The following is a 21,398-nucleotide window of genomic DNA, read 5'->3' on the forward strand; positions in this document are numbered from 1 at the left end:
AGATATGTTTATGTTTTGTTTCTGTTTTATTTTCCATTCCATAATGAGATATGCCATGGACATTACTGTATCACTTTGGTCTCTTAAGCCCATTGGGTCTTTAGTCGGCGCTCAATCTCTCTCTCTCTCTCTCTCTCTCTCTCTCTCTCTCTCATTTTTTGCTATAGCTGTCCTCCACCTACATCCACCATAGCACTGGGCAACAAAAGGTAGTAACAAGCCTTGGACAAGGCTTTGATAAACTCTCTAACCAAGATTTTCGTAACTGAGTTTTAATCAAGCGTGGTTGGAAAGAGAGGAAATTTAATGCTGCCACACATAAAGAGTTTCATAAAGAAACAAACGGGCATGCTTTTGTCTCCCCTGCTTAAGAAAAAGATACTGGCTGTTCTACTACGCAGATAAAAGATCATTCCTCTTACCTTCTATCCTACATGATCGCTCAAACGCAGAAATCTAAGTTCAATGACATACACTAGTCCCACTTGCATTCTTGGACCTACAGCTTGGAAGTATACAAATATTCATACAAGGATTATAGTAAGCTGTATTGAGAGCTTAAGTGGAAGTTGGTCACAGCTGCAGGCAGGCAGACAGATCGACATGTAAAATGGCCACATCTTTTATAGCCACTGTCTAGTCACCTCTTCCAAAAAAAGCAGCTGCGAGCTGGTCTTCTGTGAAGAAGCTCTGGCCTGTCATTTTCACAAGTATGGACTGATGAACTAAGTCTTGGACGGTGGACACACTTGCATGATGAACTTGAAGCTGCAGGTCTTGCAAGACCACCATAACCCTGGCCACTGGGTGCATTTCTTTTGGGCTGTCAACTCGGATCATCGCTTCCCTGCCACCTAGAAAATTAACCTTCACACCCACCCTGCCAGGGGGCAGGCAAGAAACCGGATCATTGCTTTTGATAAGGTTAGGAGTCGTCCAGGTGGAAGGATCAGCATGATCAGCATGAGGCAAGGCTTCCTTCTTGCTAGTCTCCAACTGCGCAACCGAACTCTTTTTTTCGATCTCAAGATCCTGTAGCTTGCATTTGAGCTCTTGGATGTATAATGCCGCGTCATTGAGCAATGATGCCTTGTCCATCTTTGACACATTCGGTACCACGGCCCTCAATGCATAGAAGCGCTGGTTGAGTTTCTCTCTCCTCTGGCGCTCTGCCTCCACATGGTTCAATGGCTCCTCTCTTCCATTAGCAGGCTTCCTGCCCCTCTTCCGAGGCTTCCTCTCCTGGACTGCCTCACTGCATTCTGCATCCTTAAAAGAGGCCTCTGCATCTGAATGCTCTGATTCCACACTGGAGCGAACGGCTCCATTCATTGGAAGCAAGAGGCTGTCTTCCTGTTGCAAACCCCCTTTGAACTTCTCCTCTCTGGACTGGTTGTCTGAAATTCCTTGCATTCTTGCATCACCAAAGCTCTTGGCAGGCTGATTAAAGCTCAAATTCTCTGAGGGCCTCGTGCCGTGACCATAACTTTGCATTTCTGCTGGGCCCTTTGATACATAATTGTAATCCAATCCCTGACCCTGCATACCCAGAGTGTTCGGCACAAACCTATGATCTTCGACCTCTGCAACTTTGAAAGCCTGAGTAAGATTATGTGCTTCTGGCAACTTGTTTGACAACCCATAACTCTGAACTGCTGGAGCTCTTACAAAACTGTTTGAGTTCTGTAACTCCTGGGCCTCTACCGTGCTGCTGTACCCAGCAGCCTTGGCAGCAGTATTGCCATAAATCTGAGGCTCTGAAGTAGCCTTCCACAAAAGGTCAGGGAGGTTTGCAGGGGGGAAATTGCTGTAGCTTTGAAAACCTGGACACTGGGTTGCATAATTTCTGCTTTGCAGGTCTGCAGTGACAGAAGCCTGTTTGGGTTCGGAATACTTGGCTGAGTCGGCCACCTCACTTCTCTGGGTCAAGACAGAGCTTTCAGACTTCAGATCACTCATGGTCACCAGCACGTCCTCATCCACCCCTGGAAACTTCTGCAAAGGTGAAAACCATGTCGTTGGCATCAATTTATCTCCATTTCCCATGAACATCATGTCGGGAAGGTCCTTTGAGAAAGACTCTGCTTCAGTGCCACTGGCTGGTGGCCTTCTCTCTGCAATAAAGGATTCTGTTTGCATCTTTGATTGAGCTGTGGTCCTCGAGATTTGACTAGAGGCAAGCCCACTGACATAGGTTGATGATGATGCAAGGGCATTGGAGGAAGAGGTGGGAAAACAGTTGGGGACGGGGGTAGGGAAGCCATGGGAGGCACTCGGAAAACAGGATAAGTTGGCTTGCAAGAAGAAGGGCTGCTGATTGGAGGGATCCTCGGATGGAGAGAAAGAATTCTTTACAAACTGCACGAAGTTTACATTCTCATTGATCAGTTCAGTGGATCCAAGCTCCACAACACCATGCAAGGTGGGCACACAGAGCATGGTACGGATGCCAAACCGATGGGCGAGCTCAGCTCGTGAGCAGTTGCGGTTTTGGGTTTGCTTGGCCATTGTGAGCCACACGTATCTGGATGTGGCAAAGGCTAGACCGGGAGTTCCTGAGCCAAGGGGGAAGGAGTACCACATGGAGACGAGGTAGAAGCACTCAGAATCAGTGACATCAGCATCGAGGAAATCAAGCCCCGCAGTGGTAGGATCATCCCCGCCAGACTGTCTGATAAGGGTTTGAAGCTCTGAGATGATTCTGCTTCTAAGCTGCAGGTCAGCGTCACTCACTTGTCTGGAAGCAGCCTGCTCACCCTCCTTGGGGTTGAAGTAGCCATCCCCCCATCCAAGGACCTGCTGGCCCTGGCTGGAATGGGTGAGCTGCCAGAAGATGGCATAGGTCCAGCTCCCTGGAAAGTTCTCAACCACAGATTGAAGCCTCTGTTGCAGGCTATCTTCTAGAGAGTTGGATCCCACAGCAGCAGCAGCAGTAGCCGGAGCTGTTACAGACTGCTGTGAGTCCAACCACAGTCCCTCTTCATACTGAGGGCCTATGAAGGCGAAGAGAGCTTGATCATCACCCCAACCCATAATAACCTTGCTAATAAAACAAACCCTAAATCGGAATCTCTTAATCTTATTAAAGCACTTGTGTGTATTGAAGATCTTCTATGGAGCTTATTTCGCTATTACCGGGTTGCATACAGCCATCTGCTTACCGAGATCAATAGTGAGGGGAAGCGGTTCAAAATCCACCTGTTTTCCGGGCCTGTAGGTACGGCGATTCGGGGGGTTGCTTGAAGAGGATGGCTGAAGAGCATTTTCTTCTTCTTCACGTGTGTGATGCACTGAGGGCAAGAAAGACAGGTGGGTCTAGGCTATGGCAACCGCAATGGCTATGGTCATGGCCATGGCCATGCTTATGGCTACGGCCGAAAAGAGCATTTCCTGGTGTTGAAAGAAGGTAGGAGACGGCAGTGTCGCAATCTCCACGTCGGAGTTTCACTCCAACCCACAGCTGGTAGGTCACACTCATATATATATTCGCACATTTCTTCTCTATATATTTCTTCTCTATATATATTATCTTAAGGAAGAGTTTCACAAAGCTGCCATGTGGTAAGAATTTAGAGGTTCGGGAAGGGGAGGAGGAGGTTTGGGTAGCATTTGAAAGACGTGCGAAGCACTGATTCCTAACTAGTTACACGAAAAAGCAAACTTACATGCATAGAAAAAAAATACTATATTATTGAAGAGTCATCTCTATCTCTATATCTCTTCTCTATCTCTATATCTCTATATCTCTATATTATCTTAAGGAAGAGTTTCACAAAGCTGCCACGTGGCAAGAATTTGGAGGTTCGGGAAGGAGAAGAGGAGGTTTGGGTAGAATTTGATTTTGGAAGCCTCAAAAGACGTGCGAAGCACGGGTTCCCAACTAGTGGACAATTAAAGTATACCTACAGTCGATCATGGCCCCTACCTCCCCAAAAAAAAAAACCCAAAAAAAGTCCTCTCATACCCATACTTTCCATCACGTTTTTTCGATGGGTCGGTGCATGTGTCCCCTCATGACCACCATGCCAGCCATAAAAGTATTATCATTATCAATAACAATGTCCATACATTTATAATTTAAGATGGGGAATTCGTTTGCTTCTTACCATGCTTTAAATTTGTAAATTTCTTTCGCAATTCAAAGCCTCAATAATATTATATGAACCAAGATTTCTAGACCTTCTAGACCACGCACAAAATCCTATGTATCTCCTTGTCTAACATCAAGGCACGCCCGGAGAAGACACACATTCTTGCACATATAAAGTATGTAGAAGGCATGGCTTTGTAAAAAATGTGAGCCTTATTTGGCATCCAAAAAGTATAGAGCCTTATTTGACATCCAAAATGTGATGTTGTAAAAGATTAGTCATGCCAATACCACACACCTAACATGAGGGGATTGCTACCAAATCAATATCACAACATGATAGGGAGAGATCAAAACCTAATATTTCTTTTGCAATGATTACAAAGTGCATAATTACATGGGCACCACATAGATTTTCCAAATATTCTCGTGCCCTATGATACATCTTGCCAAATAAGAACAATGCTAACAATGATTTAGCACTCCATGATTTGATCTTTTACTAGTCATGATTCCCACTTACTTGTGTCAATAGTTGATGCACATCCTACATATTTATACAAGTATTAAACCTTAGAAATCCCATTAAATTAGTCTACATCAAAAACTACACGCACGAATGACAAAGATACAAGTATTAAACCTTATTAAACCTTAGAAATCCCATTAAATTAGTCTACATCAAAAACTACACGCACGAATGACAAAGATAACGCATACCCCAAAAGCACCAAGCACAAAGTTTGATGTGTGTAGAAACAATAATCTACTATTCAAATGACCTTTTTATAAATTTATGATAGGAGATCAAAAAATGATTTTGTAAAGCAAGGTTGAATAGCCTCATCCGTGCCTCAGCCTGTCTTATTATCAATTTATATAAAGGTCGCTTTGAAATGTAGTATTATTGTTTTTAAATTTTTTTTAAAGAAAGAGAGGTTGAGTTATTGGAAGCTCACGGTTGGCCCTCTATAAAAATAATCTTGAAAGAAATACTCAAGCTCAAAATAGAAGAGAGCTTATGCACACAACACAAGAATGGGTTAAATCTCCCCTATCATGAGAGTGGCTCACGTCCTCCTCATGGTGTATTTAAATATATTTCATTGTACAAAAAGCAAGAGCCAAAAATATGTAGCCAAAAATATAGATCTCCACTTTGGGCTTGCATAAGCCTAAATACAAAAGTGTGAAGGTTCACTCGTGAAATAGAACTACTGTATATCAAAATGTTGCACACTAATGTGCACATAAAAGATCACTGCCATTGCCGAATAAATAATCGTCACACGTCATGCGCCAATAAATTTCCATCGAAGAAAGCCCAATGGATCCATGCATATCCTGCACACTAACCGTGCCACTGATCTGCACTGACATTCACAATATAAGCTCAAAATATGTGACAAGTTAGAGGTAATCAGTCTCGCTTGCACATAAAATAAGTATCCATCAAATAAATCCATAAATTCAAATAATTTCAACATTCCTCCCTGATGGAAAACAACTGTCCTCAGTTGCTAAACATGCAATACCTCAAAGTCGATACCTTTGCATATTTAAATAACTACGTGTAATACCTCAATTCAGTGACCTTTGCACGAAAGAAAATATCAAATGCAAAATATCCATCACAGAAAATATGATTCCACAATATCAAAACCTCGTGCAATACCTCAATTCGGTGACCTTTGCACGGAAAAATAACCATATGTGATATCTCAAATCGGTGACCTTCACACATATCAATGCCAAATACCAAAATAAACTGCCAATCGTGTGATACCTCAAATCGGTGACCTTCCACGACTACACCGGTCTCAATACCAAGTCTAAAATTCACTGCAACTGTCTGTGAAAAGAGTCGATCAGGGCAAAGTGTGTAGCAAAGACATGGTCTGGAATCCACTGAGGCTCTTCTACAAGATGATTCTTGTACTTAACCAAATATCTAACATAAACATTGCCATTGCGAGTTATAGTTTCCTCATGATCAAGAATTGCTTCAAGAACTAAAATTTTTGTATTAGCCCCTAGGAGAGGTGGGTCATCATAAACGAGGGTAGAAGGTCATGTACCTTTAAAAGTTCTAAGTAGAATAATGTGAAAGGAATAGGGATGGACAAATGATAAGAATTGTTATTGATCTTAGCAGTAATTCTAAAAGGCCCATAAAATCATGGAGATAATTTAATGGCTGGATGTTTCTCAACAAACTTTAATCTGCGCTTTTCTATGCGAAGTCAAACTAAATCATTTTCTTTAAAAGTCTTTGGTCTTCTATGCTTGTTGAGCATTAAGAATAGATTCACGAGCTTCGACCAAAATACAGTTATAAGTCATGGCAAAATCATCGGCCGCCCCACTAGAACTTCATAAGAAAATTGAGTAATTGGAGTTGGAAGTTTCTTACCATAGACAATCTCAAAAGGAGCTTTGTCAGTAGTTGTATGATGTGTGTTATTATATGCAAATTGCAAAAGACGCAAATACTAATCCCAATTTGCAGGAGATGAGATAGTGTTAGACCTTAAAAGATCTAAAATAGTGTTGTTTATGGCCTCAATTTGTCTATTACTTTCTGGATGATATGCATAACTAAAATCAATCTTTGTGCCTAAGTTTAAAAACAATGCCATCCAAAAAGTGATTACAAAAAAAAGAATCACGATATGAAATAATGACTTTAGGTAATCCATGATTTGTGATTCGTGAAGACAGTTTTGATAAACAATTGTGCAGCATGTGAAGCATTCAATGTTTTACGACATGCAATGAAATAAGCTTGTTACTGAAGCTATCTATCATTTCGAGAAGATGTGGTAGGTAAACCAGTTATAAAGTCCATAGAAATTTCTTTTCATGATGCCACGGGAATAGGTAAAGGCATGAGCAGCCCATACTATTTTCCTTGGCATCTTTTAACTCGTTGACATGTCATACATTCCAATACAAAAGAAGAAACATCATGTTTTAATTGTGGCCAATAAAAATATTCTTCTATGGTGCGAAGAGTAGTGAGAATGCCATGATGACCAACATATGAGAGACAATGCATCTCTTCAAGAATAAAATATTTATAAGGAAGTGTAATGCATAAACGCTTCTAAAAGAAAAGGAAACCATCATTATATGCATAATCATGAAGAGGCAACCAATTATTAGTTTCTAACTTGTGCCAAACATCAGAAAAATCAGGATCTGTAGCTTATGAGTCACACCGCATATCATACAAAGAATGAATGTCAAGCATTGAAATGTTAAAAATATAAGGTCGTCGACGAAGTGCATCAGCTACTACATTCTTTTTACCAGGTTGATATTGGATAAGAGGATGAAAGCTCTGAATAAAAGATGCCCATTTTAATATGGCGGTTTGAGATAAGAGGTTGATTAAGAAGATATCTAATACTTTGTTGGTCTGTCTTAATCATAAACTCAGAACCAATAAGATAATGTTTCCACATACGTAAGGCATGGACAACTGCTAATAACTCCTTGTCATATGTACTATACAAAAGTTCAGAAGGTGTCAATTTTCTACTCTCATAAGCCAAAGGATGTCCATCCTACATAAGGACAACACCGATTCCTGAGCCACTAGCATCAGTGACTACGAGGAAGAACGGTCGAGTACAGTGTGGAAGTTGGAGGATAGAGGCATGAGTCAACAAATATTTTAGTCTATCAATGATTTTTGTTGGCTTTCACCCCATCGAAAAACTAGACCTTTCTTAAGCAACGTTGTCAAAGGAAGTGCTATCAATGAGAAATTACGAACAAAATTCTTATAAAAACTAACCAAACCAAGAAAAGATCTAACTTTTTAAATACATGTTGGAGTAGGCCAAGTCTCAATGACTTTTATATTTTTTGGATCAACTTTGATACCTTCACCTAAAACAATGTGGCCTAAGTACTCAATTTCATCTTGGAAACAAGATTAGCATAAAGTTGATTTTCTTTAAGAAGATTAAACACTAATGCAAGATTCTCTTCATGTTTGGCATGATTCTTACTAAATACAAGCAAATCATCAAAGAAAACAATGACACAATTCTGATGGTCAAGAAATATATATGTCGATTCGCTTTGCATACCCACTTCTTCATTGTTGAGTTGATCTTCCATCCAATCTAGAGCCGTATCACCATCACCATCATAGTATGTGTCATCTTCAATATTGTGAACTTGTGCCACTTGAGTAGGACGAAAAGTACACTTGTCGGCTCAATGTCCCACTCAATGACACTTGAAGCATGTAGGCACATTATTGCCTTGACGAGGTTGGGTAGGGCGAGGTGTGGGTGCATTACTATTGTGACTAGAATTAGGTTTGGGGTGTACATTGCTTAGGGTGGTAGCATTAAAATTGTTCTTTACATTTGAATTGGAAAAAGTGTGTGCATTGCTACTACCATTACCAAAATTACCATTATTACCATTCCATGGACGCCGTTGTGCTGCTGAAGGAGATTAATAAAATTGAGGGCGTTGAAAAGAAGATTTGAAACCTTGATTTCCCACGAAAGAAGATTATTGATTGGGTGGAGAAGCATACTGACCACTACGAGGTAATTGATGAGGCAAACCTTTCTTACGCTCAGAATCATGAACAAGAGAGATTGTGTCATCAAGAGAAGTCGGCCTGAGCATGTTCACATCCGCTTGAATAGTTGTCTCAAGACCATCTTCATACTTTTGTTGGAGTGACTCTTCAGGAACATCATCAAGCATACGAAGCATAAGAAGTGATTGCCCCACAATCTCTCAGTGTATTATCACGATCTGTCATGTGGAGAAGATTCCATGCTCGACGAGTGTTAAGGTGGAATTATGGAGGAAGAAAAGCAGACTTGAATTTGTCTTGGAATTGATCCCATGTGAGAGGCTTGGTAGAACCCATGCGAAGTGTGTTCCACCAAAATGAAGCTCGATCACTCAAATGACTAGTAGCACACTTTATTTTATCTTCTTAGAGAAGCGTTCACCAACAAAATAATCATCAAATTCAGTCAACCAAGAAAGAACTAAACGACCATCTTTTTTACCGTCGAATTTGAAGAACGTGAATGCACGACGACTGATTTTGGAGTCCGTTTGCGAGTCGAATTTGAAGAACGTGAATGCACGACGGCTGATCTTGGAGTCCTTGTGAGTCCATTTGCGAGTCGAAAATGGATTTGAGAATCTTGCTCAACGATCATCTTTGGGAGGCATGACATCAAGAGATTCTTCATGAACGCGCTGCGGTTGCGTTGTTCTTCAAGTTGCATCTCGAGTAGAAGAATGTGCTCCTCCAAAGTAGGAGCGAGAAGGGGTGACACATTCGAAATGGTTGGTAGTTGAGTGCCATCATTAGAATCCATGGCTATAGATGCTTGGTAGAAATCAGGGATGTAGAGAAAAACAAGGATTGGAAAAAATATACCCCTTCAAAAGATATGTATATATTATACTTCTTCTTCTTCTCTTTCCCTCTTCTATTCTCTCTCTCTCTCTCCCCTTCTTCTCTTTCCCTTTTCTCTTCTCTCTCTACTTCTTCTCTCTCCTTCTTCTCTTCTTTCTTCTTCTCTTTTTTTTTTTTTTCTCCTTCTTCTCTCACACTTGTTCACCATGGGCTGCCACATAGGCACCTTGTAATCCCACATAGCATTGGAGAGTGGAAACACACCGGGTATAAAGGAGAGAAGTGAGTGGTATTTACCTATGTCTCTTAGGAGACACTTATGTGTGAGATTGTGGGGAGGTGAGGTGTGCTGGTATAAAGGAGAGAAGTGAGTGGTATTTACCTATGTCTCTTAGGAGACACTTATGTGTGAGATTGTGGGGAGGTGAGGTGTGCTGTTGCTGTTGCTGTCGGTCACCAATCTGCTCCGTCCATCGCCTGTGTTGTTGTCGATGCTTGTTGCCAGTGCCATCGGTGATGTTTCCACTCCGCCGGCTGTATTATAGGCTCCTTATGCTGCCGGTGTGCTAGCGGTGTTGGGTGTACTTGCTAGAGCTGCTGGTGTTGTTTGCTTGCCGGTGGCCGGTACGCTATCCACTGTAATGCCTATATGCTCGGGCAATGCTCTAACAAACTTGTGTCACCCTAGGGTTTTGTGCCAAAGTTCCTCACCTTCACGCAAAGGACAACAGTCCCGGGCCATCTGAGTGCCCAATACACAACTTTTTTTTTCTAACAAGAAAGTACGATGGCACAGCTCTCTCTGATCCCTGGCTCTGGCTCTAATACCAAACTTGAAAGAAATACTCAAGCTCAAAATAGAAGAAAGCTTACGCACTCGACACAAGAATGGGTTAAATCTCCTCTACCATGAGAGTGGCTCACGTCCTCTTCATGGTGTATTTAAATATATTTCCTTGTACAAAAAGCAAAAGCCAAAAATACATGTAGCCAAAAATATGGATCTCCACTTTGTGCTTGCATAAGCCTAAATACAAAAGTGTGAACACTCTAAGGTTCACTCATGAAATAGAACTAATGTATATCAAAATGTTGCACACTAATGTGCACATAAAATATCACTACCATTGTCGAATAAATAATCACCACACGTCATGCACCGGTAAATTTCCGTCGAAGCAAGCCCAATGGATCCATGCACATCCCGCACACTAACCCTACCATTGATCTCCACACTGACATTCACAATATAAGCTTAAAATATGTGACAAGTTAGAGGTGATCAGTCTTGCTTGCACGTAAAATAAATATCCATCAAATAAATCCATAAATGCCAAATAATTCGAATAATTCCAACATGAGTAACCTCATCCATATTATCTATGATTGACTTAACGACGTGCATAACAGCCTTTGGAGACAATATGTTAGAGAAGGAAACATGCCCTTAGAGGGGCCTCAAAATGAGTATCGCACATAGGTAGCTCATGGAGCTTCCAGTGATGTGATGGAGAAAAGAAAATCCCTTTAGAGATCCTCACTAACAGACCTCTCCATACATCCATTTCCACACCTAAATTAGCAACCACCCCTCATTTGAAAACAATATACCTCTCTCTCTCTCTCTCTCTCTCTCTCTCTCTCTCTCTCTCTCTCTCTCTCTCTCACACACACACACACACACACGTATCTAATTGTACCACCTAAGTGATTATACTAAAAACCATTAGAGATTTATTGCAGAAACATGAGGATCATATTAAATAACTCCAAAACAAAAAAACATATAAAATTTGACTTTATCATTTAAGTCAAACCATTGGCAATAAATTAACTATGAACAATTCAAGGTGAATTTTTTATGAAGTAAATGCCATGCCCTCAAGGTGGATTCCTCATCTGTAGCCATCCAATCAAAAGTTATATGTTAAAACATGCTTCATAGTATTAGGAATGCAGGTTTCATAAGACACCATTGGTTGTTCTGCCTATCCAAGGAGGTACATATTTTTAACATTACTTGCCTAGGGGTCCATAACAAGGGAAGCTAGAGATCAAAACACACCGGCTTTATATTCAAGTTCTATTGGCATTTACATATAAATAAAGTAAGGATCCATGAACTTAATTCTTATCTATACTCTTATTAAACATAACCTATTCCCCCATCCACGTGGCCAAAGGAGAGGAGGGAGAGGGCCAAGGGGAGCGATTCACATTGCCCCTTTCTCAATTTTGAATTTGCTCATCTCATCTCATCTTAATTTTTGAAAGGAGAGCTATCCCTTCTTACCTAATAATTTCCTTAATAGAAAAAATAGGAGCCTCCCTCTTAAAAGGTGAGCTTCATGATGAAAACTTCAATCAACATGTAGGTGTCTCTCTTTCTCTGTTACACGTGTCTCTCGCTTTCTCTCTCTCATTGTAAAGAAAAGAAAAGACAAAGGGCATTACATGTAAGATATATTTATTTGAGAGTGAGCACACCTCACCACGCATCCCCATCCATTAAAATTTAATTTGAAGGCTTGAAGAGACAGGTCAGCCCACTAGTAATAGGAAAACGACGAAAGAGGCTATACACCACCATGTGGCTTCACTCTGGTTCCCTAGTAATATTTTAGATATGGTTGTTACCTATTTTTCTTTTCTTGACATATGCCCCATCCATTAAAATTTAATCTGAAGGCTTGAAGAGGCAGGTCAGCCCACTAGTAATAGGAAAAAGACGAAAGAGGCTATACACCACCATGTGGCTTCACTCTGTTTCCCTACTAGTATTTTAGATATGGTTGTTACCTATTTTTCTTTTCTTGACATATGCATACAACTATATAGGTCAATTTATTTTTAAAATTTGGAAATTGGAATATTCAACAAATAAACCATTCTATGAAAAAAAAATGATAAACGACAAGGCCGCATCCATATGTTTGAGCTTGTTAACTGGTTTGGGTCCCACAAACAATTTAGTTATTGGTTTGAAATACTGCCAAGGAAAGCCAAACACAGGCCGATGTATTATGAAATATTCTAAGTCCCATTGGCCCCATGGGAGTAATCCTCCTATTCTCGAGGCTTGAGCACTATGAGGGAATGGTTCTTGATGTGAAGGCTGAACTGTCCGCCCTTCTCGGTAACGTCCACCTTGTCCATACCCGGGGGTGGCAGGAGCTCGAAGGTCTGCACGAGCCTGCCCAGGACGAGGGAGAGGATGGGCAACGCTAGGATGATGCCCGGGCAGCTCCTCCGCCCGACACCGAAGGGCAAATAGCGGAAGTCGTTGCCGCTGGCCTCGATGTTCTCCTCGAAGAAGCGCTCCGGCCTGAACACGCCTGGGTTCCTCCACAGCTTGGGATTGTTGGCCAGCCACCACGCGTTCACGAGGATCTTGCTCTCGGCCGGGATGTCGTAGACGCCCAGCTTGGCCTGCTGCAGGTTCATGTGGGGCACCAGCAAAGGGATGGCCATGTGGTAGCGCAGTGTTTCCTTCACAACGGCCTGCAGGTAGGGTAGTTTGGTGGTCTCCGGCTCCGTGATGGGCACCCCTCGCCCGAGCACGCTGTCTAGCTCCTGCCGGACCTTTTGCTGAATCTCCGGGTGGTTCACCAGCTCCGCAATGCCCCATTCGATGGACCACAGGGTGGTCTCGACGGCTGTAAATTTAAATCACGATAGTGAGCTGGATTAATTGCGTATTAGGAACAACATTAATCGATGTTAGTTTCCGATTAGATGAAACAAACTAGATGGCACGGTGGATCATGCATGATGCGAGTTGAATTATGGATATACGAAATCTGTTTCTTGCCTGCCACATTAATGTTCTCTATGATGTAGAGCATGTTGTCCTCGCTGATCTCCCCCTTCTCCTGCGCTTCTAGAATATAGTCCAGCGCGCATTTCTCCTCGTTGCGTATAGGACTGCCCTTGCAGGCGCTGAGCAGCTTCCTGTCGATGGAAGCCAATACATCAATGAGATCAGAGAGAGAGAGAGAGAGAGAGAGAGAGTCTCCGTATGAACCCACTTGCGCTCGTCCACGAAGTATTGCTTGAAGAGCTGCAGCCGCTTGTCCTTCACCTCCTGGCAGCGCTTGAGATAGCCCCTGAGGAAGGGCCTGAGAATCGGAATGAAGTCGCCGTAGTTGTACTCGAAGCTCTGCGCCAGGCGACTTCGCTCGTTGTTGAGCGCGCGCAGCTGCAGGAAGAGCGGATCCTCCAGGCTCTCGAAGCGACGATTGAACAGCATGCGGTACATGTTGTTGTACATCAACATCTGCAGGCGGTGGCGGAGCACAGTCCCCGTGGACGCCGTCGCCGGATCCGCCTTGACATCCACGATCACGGCGTCGATCTCCGCCTCCCACCCGCGGCGGTACTGCTGCACCACCTTGTTGGTGAAGAAGGGCACCGTCATGATGCGCCGCATGCGCCGCCAATGGTCGCCGTACACCGTGAACACCATGTCCTGGCCCTCGCCCGTGAATATATCGAAGACCACGTTGCGCGTGCGGGAGCCAAACTCTACCCCCTGCGTATGGAGCACCTCCTTGGCCAGCTCCGGCGACGACACCACCACCAGGTTTCGCTGACCCATGCGCAGCATGAACACGTCGCCGTGCCGCTCCGCCAGCTCAGCCAGCATCCGCTGGTTGAGGTCGTCGCCTACCTGCAGCCAGTTGCCAACCACGGGTAGCGCCCAGGGTCCAGGCGGCAGCCGAAGCCGCGGCGCCCGCAGCCGCAATGCCAGCGCGCAAAGGCCCGTCACCAAGGCCAGCAGCGACACCAGCCATGCCTCTGCGCTGATGCTTTTCACGCAGCTGAGGAGGTAAGGCTGGTCCATGAAGCCTAAAGAAGTGAAATCAAAAGGACAAGCAAGGCACGGTCAGGATGTGAATTGGATTCACCACGATTCGATGGTATGTGAACGCCCGACTTCCACTTATAAGATATAAGAAGAGAAGAGTATGAAACCATGGGCGCCCCTCGTTCGGCCGGCGGTCGCCCGCCATCCCATACCAGAAGCGGACAGCTGACCTTTCCTTCACCTTGAAATTTTGAAGAGTCCTAAACCATGTCCTTGGCTTCTCTAGTATGTTTTGGGTTCATGGTTTTGGTGCTTAATTTCATATATGGGTACAGTGTAATTCGACTTTCAAGAACCACAAAAGTTATAAAATTGATAGGGTTTATGAATAAAACTTGTAAAATTACTTGCACTTATGCGAGATGGAGGTTTTCCATCTATAAATGAGAATCTTTATCTCGAGTATTGGTTGGTTTGAAATCAAAAAATCTTGGTTGAAATTTGGTGATATACTTTTTTTCAAGGAATTTTTTTTTGTATTGTGAGAAAGGATATTGAAGCACACCAAGTAAGTATCCACCTACCTGTGTGTCTTCCCAAGACTGTTAACTCACATTTGATATCTCGACAAGCACACCCAAAGCACTGTAACACCGCATATGAACCAATGTGGTTAACCACAAACAAACAAGGGAAATGGATAGGGGTTTGACTAGCAGGCTCCAAACCATCACGATGGTAAGCCACCCACTGAGCTAGACACATGCACAACCCTAGCAAGCACGTGCCCACAAAGTATGTGCGTCCAATACCACACACCCCCAACAACTGTCACTAGCACTTCCCACCAATGGGCTAACCATTAGTGGGATGTCCCTCTCACAAGGTAGAGCTCCACAACTAGAATTGCTCACAAATGAGCCATAATCCCAACTGTGAGTCATGAAAACAACAACGAGTCATGAGTTGTCGTTTTTGCAACAAGATGTCTTTATTTTTCACTAGTCCTAAATATTGATCAATTTTACACTCTTTTAGAGACATTGAAGAGAATTTTTTTAAAGAAATTTTACAAAATAAGCATAGTTTTAAACTTCTTTTAAAAAATGTACATATTGCTAATTTAAAGGTGAAAAAAAATCACTTTTCATGTCAAATAACAAAATTAAAAAACAAGGTCAATACAAGATCTAATATTCTTTAAAACTACTAATAATTCATGCATGTCTATGTAATGTATAATACATTCTTTACCTAGAATCACAAAATTGAACTTTTTCTTCTCCAAAAATTTAACTAAGTTCATCCCAATCATTGCACCTCATCTAATCATTGAGTTAGAGCATATATTTGATGTTAAGATAAGTAGATATATGGAGTCCATGGCCATAGAAGAGGCTTATTAAAAGAAACGATTTCTCTAGATTCAGATAGAAAACCAACGATCCAAACGGTCAAATTTTAGATGCTAGTGTGCTACTATTTATCAGTTTACTTTATTTTGATCTAACAGTTTGATTTAGAGTTATCATCTTTACAAAAAAAAAACACAGCTTTTAGTTTCTAACAATTAGATTTTGAGCCATGAAAATGACAACTACTGTCGTTTTGAAAAATTGATGAAAAATTGGATTCTAGAATCCACTTTGTTAACAAAATGGATTCTAGAATCCAAAATTTCAGACACACTCGCGTTTCTATGGTGAGAGTGAAATTTTTGTCCAAAAAAAAGAGAAATTTTGGTCCATAATGAACGAAAATTTTGGTCCATAATAAATGAAAATTTCACTTTATTGGATGAAAAATTTAGTCAGTCGCCCAAAAAAAATTCCATCGACGAAAAAAATTTCTGCCGACACAAATAAATTCATTGATGGAAAAAAATTTCTTCAATGAAAATTTGGATACTAGAATCCACTTGGATTTTGGAATCCAAATTTCCGCCAACGAATTGAAATTTTCGTCAACGGAAAGTTCAATCCGTTGACGGAATTTTTTCCATCAACGGAATTTTTTCTACTGATGGAAATTTTTTTCGGCGGAATTTTTTTCCATCTAATAAAAAAGGGAATTTTTTGTTCATTATGGACCAAAATTTCTCTTTTTTAGATGAAATTTTTGATGTCACGATAGAAATGTTAGTCTCAATGAAATTTTGGATTCCAGAATCCGCTTTGTCAACTAAGGAGATTCTGGAATCCAAATTGTCATCAATTTTTCAAAACGACAATTGTTATCATTTTCATGGCTCAAAATCTAACTGTTATGAATTGAAAGATATGTTTTTACAAAGACTATAACTGTAAATCGAACTATTAAACCAAAATAAAGTAAACTAATAAATTATAGTACTCACTACCATCTAAAATTTGATCGTTTGGATCCTTGGATTTCTATCTAAATCTAGAGATATCTGTGCTTTCAATAAACCTCTTCTATGGCCATGGACTCTATATACCTACCTATCTTAATATCAATACCTACCTCTTCTATGGCCATGGACTCCATATACCTACCTGTCTTAATATCAAAATATGCTTAAATTCAACCATTGGATCAACTTTGTATACAAAGAAAATTTATTTTCTTAGACAATGCACTAACCCCATGTAAGAATTTCATCAAATTATATTGGGTCTAAAAGTAACATCAATTTTATCACTTATCAGTTTATTGATAACACGCTACGTAGTACAACACGCAGTGTAGAAATGTATATTGGTACAAAACTTATCCGTGCTCAAGGGAAAGTATGATCTAGAGATGCTTACACAAAGCAAAAAAGGAAAGAAAAGTGAAATTTGTCAACGTGTGGACATGGTTAATTCGCATGATATAGAAATTGTTGTGTATGGATTTGAGTTAAAAAAAATCTTGACACTTGCACCATAAAAATATTGATACTTTTAAGCAAAAGGTCCAATAGTTGATTGGAAGAGTTTCCTCTCTTTTGTAATTCGTTTTTCAATTAGACATTTTTGGGTTTAGAGTAAAATGTAAGTAATGTTTTATGCATTTTTTTCACAAAAGTAGTGTTTTTTTTAAAATGTTTGACATGAAAGTGTGTCTTTTGTCTCCATAAATTTGAAAAAAAAATGGGTTTTTTTTTTCAAAAATGGAGTTAAGTTGTCGTTTGCATGATTTTGTTGTCGTTTTTCATGACTCGTAATTTCAATAGGGTCAAATGAAGTCATACTCAACTTAGTGTCCAATTTCTTGAACACCTCACGTGGGAAATGTCCAGTTAACTTTGGATCTCAGTCACTGACAATATCAATTGGAAAGCAACAAAGGTTAAACAAATGAGCAAGTTGACATTTTCTCTTTTGTAGGGATGGATCTAGCCAATTCGGTGAGTCAGTCACAATGATCACCCAAATGGCATTATTCTCCCTCAAAGTTCGTGGTAATACAATAACAAAATCCATAGAGATAGTTTGCCATTTTTTTTCAAGTATTTCTAATGGCATCAACAAGCCACTATATTTCAAGCGCTCAACTTTATTGACTTGGCATTACTAGCAATTTTGAACATATTATCGACGTCAGATTTCAACTTTGGCTGGAAGAAATCTCTTCTTACCAAAATGCTCAGTCCTCAAAACACCCAGATGCCCAGCAGAAGGCCTGTCATGACACTCAAAAATAAAGTGACTCATCACACACCATCACATCGAGTACACAAAACTTTCCCTTTGAGAAGAGTAAACCATTTCGAATAGAATACTCCCTTGTACTAATACAAATAGGGGTCATCGTTGTTGGGAATACAAGATATTGAGAGAGTCAAATAGATTAGACTGAATCTTAACAAATAAAAGTTGATTTACATGACCAGTTCAACTCAAAGCATCTGTTGTTGCTGCCTTATTGGTAGATCCTTTTCGATAAAATTCAGCCCCATAAGACTTGTATATATGGGTAGAGATAGACAATGGACACCTACTTAAGTTGGGCATCCGGGCCAAACCCACTTATATATATATATATATATATATATATATATATACACACACACACACACACACACACATTTTGATAATGTGAATGGGAAAATTAAATATGCAAAGCTTTCTTCTTCTCTTGAGCTCTGTTAACTCCCAAATTTGTGCATTATTTGGCACGTTTATGGGCTCTTCATCAATAGAATTTTAGCATTTTGGCTCATTTTATTTTATGAGCTTTCAATGTAAAATACAATGTAAATTGTCATGGATTATTTAGCGAGTCCACAACTTATTAAAATCCATGGTTAATATGTGTGTGCGTGTGCATGTGCATGTGTGTGTGCGTGTGTGCGTGCGTGTGTGTGTCTGTGTTCACATTTCAAAAGAAAGGAGGAGAAGTGAGTTTTTCAAATTTGAATGGTTTGTATACCATTAAAAAATCAAATATAATAAACTTTACATTTTAATAAAATCAAAAAAATGAAGGAGTGGAGTTAGTTTGACCAAGTTATGCATGACTCCTTTTTGTGTATTCTTCTTCCTCTTTCGGTTCGCACAACTCTTGCTTTCTCCTCTGTTTGTGTTTCTTGTTTCTTTTTTAATTATGGAGGAAGAGGGTGAGAGTGAAGATGGTCAGGACGATGACATTTTCGATGTGCCCAAATTCTTTGAGTAAGTGGGCTATTTTCTTGGCAAAAGAGCTTAATTTGTAGGTTTCATGGTGAGGGGCTAAGCCCTAAGCATATATTTTTATAAGATCCCTCCCAAGCCATGTAATGATTCTCTTTTACTACTATAGATTTCAAAGAGAGAGACTATAAGACTAGAAACATTAAGAAAGTGATAGGGTAAAAATATTAGCTCCAGAAATTTGAAAAGAAATAAGAAGACAAGAATAGTTCTATTAAGAGATAAATATCTCCAAAAATAGAATTTTGAATTTAGGTGATAGGAGGCCGTATTTAGAGTACTTTTGAATATTTCATTAGAAATTTTTTGGACCCAAAGAGGGCCTCTTGGATTAACTTTTGATTAGGAATGGACCAATAGGAAGAGGGTTGGGTGCACATTTTTTACTTCTTTGACCCTAGGGGGCCTAGGCTTTGGTTTGCTAATGGGGCCTAATTACTACTCTTGTCCCCCTACCTCCTGGGACCAAACTTAGAGGTCCCCCCACCTAGAATCGCACAGATTAAAAACTCTAAAAATTGAAAATTTTTAATTTTTTTCCAAAAGTGTGTTTTCCCTCTCAAACTTCCCCCCAACATACTCTAGGTTTGGAAAGCTCATTTTGAACCTCTTTCTTCCTCTTCTAAGCTCTCCAGTGCTATGCAGAAACTCCATACCTCTCAAGCTCTCCCTCCTTCTCAAGCTCCCTTAGTCTCAAGCTCCCTCTCCCTCTTTCTTCCTTTTCTAAGCTCTCCATTGCTACAGAAACTCCATCCCTCTCAAGCTCTCCCTCCTTCTCAAGCTCCCTCCCTCTCAATCTCCCTCTCTCTCTCTCTCTCTCTCTCTCTCTCAAGCTCCCTCCCTCTCCATTGCTGCAGAAACTCTATCCCTCTTTAGTCTACTCTAGGTTCAGGAAGCCTATTCTCAAACTCTAACCCTCTTTTAAGCTTTCCATTGATGTACTAAAAACCATGAATTTTCTCTTTTCCACTCCTTTGTTGTAAAACAAGCTTTTCTTTTCCCTTCTTCTCTTTTCTTACCACCATGGTCTCTTCCTGTAATGTGAGAAGACCTAGGGAGAAGGTGGAAGAGCTTGTGCTGCATAACACAAGAGATGAGAATGGAGTTTGGACTCCAATAAGATTCAGGGTTGGGGCTTGGGTCTACATGCAACCAAGCTCTAAGTGACCACATCGAGTGCGTCAACTGGGGAATATGCTACATCATTGGAAGGGGCGGCTACAAGGCTTCAAGCATACTAAGAAGGAAGGACTGGTTGCCATAGTGCAACATGTGTATACCCTTGGAGACTTGTACATTCAAGGCCAACGACCAAGGTTTCCTTCAAATTGTCAGTGTAATATAAACACAGCTTTAACAACATGCTAATATTACATTTTTTGTTTCAAAATTTCTTATAATTCTCCATTTTCTTGTGTCTCTATCTGCAGATATTTTTCCCTCTAATTATGTTGAGGAACAACCACTCCAAAGCCTCATTAGAGTTTTCTATGCTATGCATGCATCCATTGGAGAGAGGCAATGTTTGTATCTCAAAGCCCAAGTGATCTTGTACAGAACAATATCTTTTTCTTTTCTCACTCATATTTTGTAGATAAAAAACCAAGTTTATTTGGCAAGCTAGAAGAGATCCCCCCAACCCCCCTCTTAATAATCCCGAATGGCCCAAGCCTGATGCTTGGACCATCTTATGCTTGAAGTTTAAGATGGTAAGTGATATCAAGACATCACGCAAGTTTTCAAAGGCATCTAGGTCAGTAGGGCTAAATTGGTTTAGTCCTTTACATGTTTTTGTGCACATGTTCAATTCCATGCCAATGCACCAAACAAAAACAATGTATATTTGTAATAAGGAGGTACGGTCTGACCTCATTCAAGGATTACTAGGAGAGGGTTGGGAGGTTAATGAGGGGTTACATCAAGGTGATGTGTACAAGTGCAAATGTAGTTGATTCTTGTGTCTTTCAGGTTCTTGAAGGCACGCTCTATTTTGTATATGTGTCTGCACTACCAAAGATGGATGCAAAAGCACGGGATATGGATCCCACTTCAAGCCCCTCAGAAGAAGAAATTATGCCTATTGAGGTAACTGTGATGATGCAAAATGGATGGATTGAGCGAGTGGCAGTAAGCAAGCATTAGAGCCTAACAGACCTGCGTCAACACTTTAGCATCATGGGCTTTGACAATGTGGAAGAGTCAAGTTTCAAGTTAATGAGAAGAAAGGTATATCTGATTCCACTACATATCTAGAATTAACCCTTACACTTTCTGGTTATTGTGCCACTTTCTATATTTTTACAGATTGGGTTGCGTAAGGAGGGGACAACCATGGTCTCAAAATCATGGCAAATGGGGGACCTTGAATTTTCAGCACAGCAAGGTGCATAGCCCTACCAACACATAGTAGGCATGTGGGAGAGCTTGAAGATAAACTGGGTATATGGAAAAATA

The 21,398-nt window shown here is 40.8% G+C and overlaps 2 protein-coding genes across 2 annotated transcripts; both read right to left on the minus strand.

Annotated features, from left to right (window-relative positions):
- Window positions 1–256: 256 nt before the first annotated feature.
- On the minus strand, window positions 257–3,598 carry LOC147641504 (transcription factor MYC3-like). The gene has a single exon (XM_086784139.1). The coding sequence runs from the start codon at window positions 3,031–3,033 to the stop codon at window positions 637–639; it is 2,397 nt and encodes a 798-aa protein (XP_086640265.1). The 5' UTR covers window positions 3,034–3,598; the 3' UTR covers window positions 257–636.
- Window positions 3,599–12,337: 8,739 nt separating this feature from the next.
- Window positions 12,338–14,415, minus strand: LOC147641505 (trans-cinnamate 4-monooxygenase-like). The gene is made up of 3 exons (XM_086784196.1): window positions 13,529–14,415; window positions 13,312–13,451; window positions 12,338–13,156 (listed from the first exon to the last, which is right to left on the minus strand). The coding sequence occupies exons 1-3, from the start codon at window positions 14,341–14,343 to the stop codon at window positions 12,567–12,569; spliced, it is 1,545 nt and encodes a 514-aa protein (XP_086640322.1). The 5' UTR covers window positions 14,344–14,415; the 3' UTR covers window positions 12,338–12,566.
- Between the last annotated feature and the right edge of the window lie 6,983 nt (window positions 14,416–21,398).

The sequence above is a fragment of the Cibotium barometz genome, chromosome 1 (assembly GCF_041138505.1).
Source record: "Cibotium barometz isolate CiBa-2024 chromosome 1, ASM4113850v1, whole genome shotgun sequence".
Lineage (NCBI taxonomy): Eukaryota > Viridiplantae > Streptophyta > Polypodiopsida > Cyatheales > Cibotiaceae > Cibotium > Cibotium barometz.

Coding starts and splice junctions, on each gene's coding strand:
- LOC147641504 (XM_086784139.1), bottom strand. CDS start 3,033: ATGGGTTGGGGTGATGATCAAGCTCTCTTCGCCTTCATAGGCCCTCAG.
- LOC147641505 (XM_086784196.1), bottom strand. CDS start 14,343: ATGGACCAGCCTTACCTCCTCAGCTGCGTGAAAAGCATCAGCGCAGAG. Junction 13,452..13,528: donor TACTTCGTGGACGAGCGCAA/GTGGGTTCATAC, acceptor TTCCATCGACAG/GAAGCTGCTCAGCGCCTGCA. Junction 13,157..13,311: donor AGAGAACATTAATGTGGCAG/GCAAGAAACAGA, acceptor TTAAATTTACAG/CCGTCGAGACCACCCTGTGG.